We start from the raw sequence: 3,111 nt of genomic DNA, 5'->3' as shown, positions 1-3,111 counted from the left end.
TCTATTTTTTTCTTTATTTAAATATTTTATATGAATATCTGTTTGTTTGTTTGTTTGTTTGTTTGTTGACGTCTCCATTGTTTTGTTTGTTTGGTTCCGTGACCTCATCACAGATGAGCAGTGATTTCCGGGAACTTCTTTCCCCAGCATCATTTACAGTCAGGACCGGACCGGACCACCCCTCTCTCCCTCTCTACCCACCGCCTCATCCTGCACATACGCGGATTCAGTAAAGTAGTTCCCGAGTTTAACGGCTCTTTCAACGTTTTTTAAACCAAACAGTTTTTATCAGACTTTCATCTCAACATCGAGGTCATTTCACATAAACAAGTTGTTTATTATGAAGGTGGCATTTGGCGGGAAAGCTGAGGCGCATGCGCGGATGGATACGGTCTGTGACTATTAAATGCCCGTGAACAGCTGGAGTCGGTGAGTCAGTGTGAGACAGCGGAGCGTTAACCTTCAGTCTCTGGAGCAGTTTGGACAAAGGTGAGGTTAAACTGTTACTTTTTAATTTTAAGGGAAGTCTGACGAATTCTCCCTGAACTCAGTTTATATTTAGTTTATTAAGTGAATTCTGGCAGTTGACTTTATAAAGGGTGATTTCACGATATTAAAATAGAATCGCAACTTTTCATAGTGGACTTTGGTTTACCTGCGGAACACGCCGGTTTTTAACTTATTAAACTAAGTTAAGTTAATAATGTTTAGAAGCCGAAGTGTTGCTCGTCCTCTACTGCTCATGAATCTGTGTTTGAATCACAATTTAAATCGTTAATCTGGGACCAAATACAAAATGAACTGTTTCATAAGTGAAATTTGGTTTAGCTTGTCTCTGCCGAATTTAACCTCACACTCAGATTTAGCTTCAGTGACAGTCACAGTTCATGTAGCTGCTCATTTAAAGTGGAAACTCTGGAGTTTGTATTATTTTAGAGGCTGTGATGAGTGGAGGCTGGTTGTGTGTCTCTGCAGATTCATCTTAATTTACTCTAAAAAGGAAAATAACTGAATCAATAACACATGAATAATTGATCACTATGAATAGCTTTATATTTGTTATTTATTTATTCAGCTGTAGTTTGTGTTTTATTATTATATCAGAGTTAAACAGTGTCATGTGTTGGTCATGAAGTTTAGTATTTGAGTCATGTGTTAAATCACCTGTTTTTCTGAATGGACTTTGGTGTGATGTCTCTTCTAACTGTGATGTGTTGTTGCTCCTCAGTCTGCCATCATGCCTCCAGTTCTAACCAGCACTAACTACGACTACGACTACGACTCGGTCCAGCCCTACTTCCTGGACGGTGAGGAGGACGAGGACTTTTACCTCCCCACACAGAGTCACCTCCTCCCGGGACCAGGGGAGGACATCTGGAAGAAGTTCGAGCTGCTTCCGACTCCCCCGTTGTCCCCCAGCCGACAACCGTCGCCGTCCGCCGCCGACCACCTGGAGGCGATGTCCGACCTGCTGGACTACGAGTGCGGCCCGTCCGCCGCCTACCTCCAGTCCTTCATCATCCAGGACTGCATGTGGAGCAGCAGCTTCGCCGCCGCCACCAAGCTGGAGAAGGTGGTGTCAGAGCGGCTAGCCTCCCTCCGGGCCCAGCGGGACTCCTCCTCCTCCTCTTCTAGCTCCTCCTCTTCTAGCTCCTCCTCCTCCAAATCTCAGGTGACCCTAGGTTACCTGCAGGACCTCCAGGCTGCAGCCTCCGACTGCATCGACCCCTCCATGGTGTTCCCCTACGCCACCACCCTGGGAGGGAAGCAGGACGGCGCCGGAGCAGCGATGGAGGCGGAGTTAGAGCCGTGTCTGGAGACGCCGCCGCTCAGCAGCAGTGACAGTGAATCAGGTGGGCAGCAGGCTTTTATTGTGAAAGGATTTCTTTTATTTTGAGACGTTTCTGGTAAAGGAAGTGTTTTCTGAGACACGGGGCCCCTGAGCTTCTGATAGAAGGGCCCCTGGCTGTCTCTTTGTTTGTCTGACGTCCTATCAGAGAGGTCTGGGGGCCCGGTGTGTGTCGGGGGCCCTAGACCTGACTAGTTCACTTTCATTTACACCAGAATGTTTGCCTTGTTTTCCCCAGAAGAAGAGGAAGAGGATGATGATGATGAAGAGGTGGACGTGGTGACAGTGGACAGACGAACGGCGGCCCCTCGCTCGGGCCCCTCCCCTCTGGTCCTTAAACGCTCTCACATCAACATCCACCAGCACAACTACGCCGCCCAGGGCCCGTCGGCGCCCCCTCCCAGTAAACGGGCGAAGGCGGCGAGCCCGGCGTCGAGGCCGGGCGGCGGTGGCGGGCGTCGTTGCTGGGGCCCGGGGTCCGACGGCGAGGACGAGGACAAACGCAGGACTCACAACGTTCTGGAGCGGCAGCGACGCAACGAGCTGAAGATGAGCTTCGTGGCTCTGAGGGCCCAGGTCCCCACCGTCGCCCACAACGAGAAGGCGCCGAAGGTGGCGATCCTGAAGAAGGCGGCGGAGTTCGTGGCGGAGATCAGAGAGGACGAGAGGAGGCTGCTGAGGACGAAGGACGAGCTGAGGAAGAGGAGCAGAGAGCTGAAGCTCCGACTGGAGCAGCTCAGGACTTTACACTAACAGACTGACCCTGAACGCAGCACGGCCTCTATTTATTTAGTTCTTACTGACGGCATTTGAACGCACCTTGAACTATTTAGTCTTCTTCTAGTTTTATTTAAAACGTTGAATCTCGTTTATATTTTTATAATGTATCTTTTCAAAATAAAAGATGTGATGGGTTGGTCCTGTCGACGTTGTGAAGTGTACCACTTGTTGTTCAGATTCTTTCCACACGACCGAACCAGAGTCTCCAGAGTTTATTGTGAAATGATTTTCTGTCTGAGCTCGTTGTTGAAAGTCTTGAGTCGACTGAATCTATTTTTTCCTCCTGAACTCAGAGGAAAGAGGTGAAAGTTCAGATGATTCACCTCAAACAAACAAGATCATAAAACACGCGGCATGATCAAAGTGTTGACTAATAAATAATCTGTTCATCTCTGAGAGACTCTGAAACATTCAGGGGTTTATTCTGCTTCGTCTTCTTATTAGAACTAGTAGAACTGAAGCTCTGAGTTGAGGAAGACGGG

The 3,111-nt window shown here is 48.5% G+C and overlaps 1 protein-coding gene across 3 annotated transcripts; it reads left to right on the top strand.

The window, feature by feature from the left end:
- The first annotated feature begins 414 nt into the window (after window positions 1-414).
- Window positions 415-2,790, top strand: LOC311489734 (transcriptional regulator Myc-1-like). 3 transcript variants are annotated; one of them, XM_084546957.1, is made up of 3 exons: window positions 415-489; window positions 1,229-1,853; window positions 2,091-2,790. In XM_084546957.1, exons 2-3 carry the CDS (start codon window positions 1,238-1,240, stop codon window positions 2,600-2,602), a joined length of 1,128 nt encoding a protein of 375 aa, XP_084403083.1. In that variant the 5' UTR covers window positions 415-489; window positions 1,229-1,237; the 3' UTR covers window positions 2,603-2,790. The 3 variants fall into 3 exon arrangements, with proteins under 3 accessions (XP_084403083.1, XP_084403081.1, XP_084403082.1); XM_084546955.1 differs by having other exon boundaries at window positions 2,088-2,790; XM_084546956.1 differs by lacking the exon at window positions 415-489 and having other exon boundaries at window positions 1,189-1,853; window positions 2,088-2,790.
- Window positions 2,791-3,111: the final 321 nt, after the last annotated feature.

The sequence above is a fragment of the Chelon labrosus genome (assembly GCF_963514085.1).
Source record: "Chelon labrosus genome assembly, chromosome: 6".
In the NCBI taxonomy this organism is placed as follows: Eukaryota; Metazoa; Chordata; class Actinopteri; order Mugiliformes; family Mugilidae; genus Chelon; species Chelon labrosus.
This window is presented reverse-complemented; position numbering and strand designations above follow the sequence as displayed.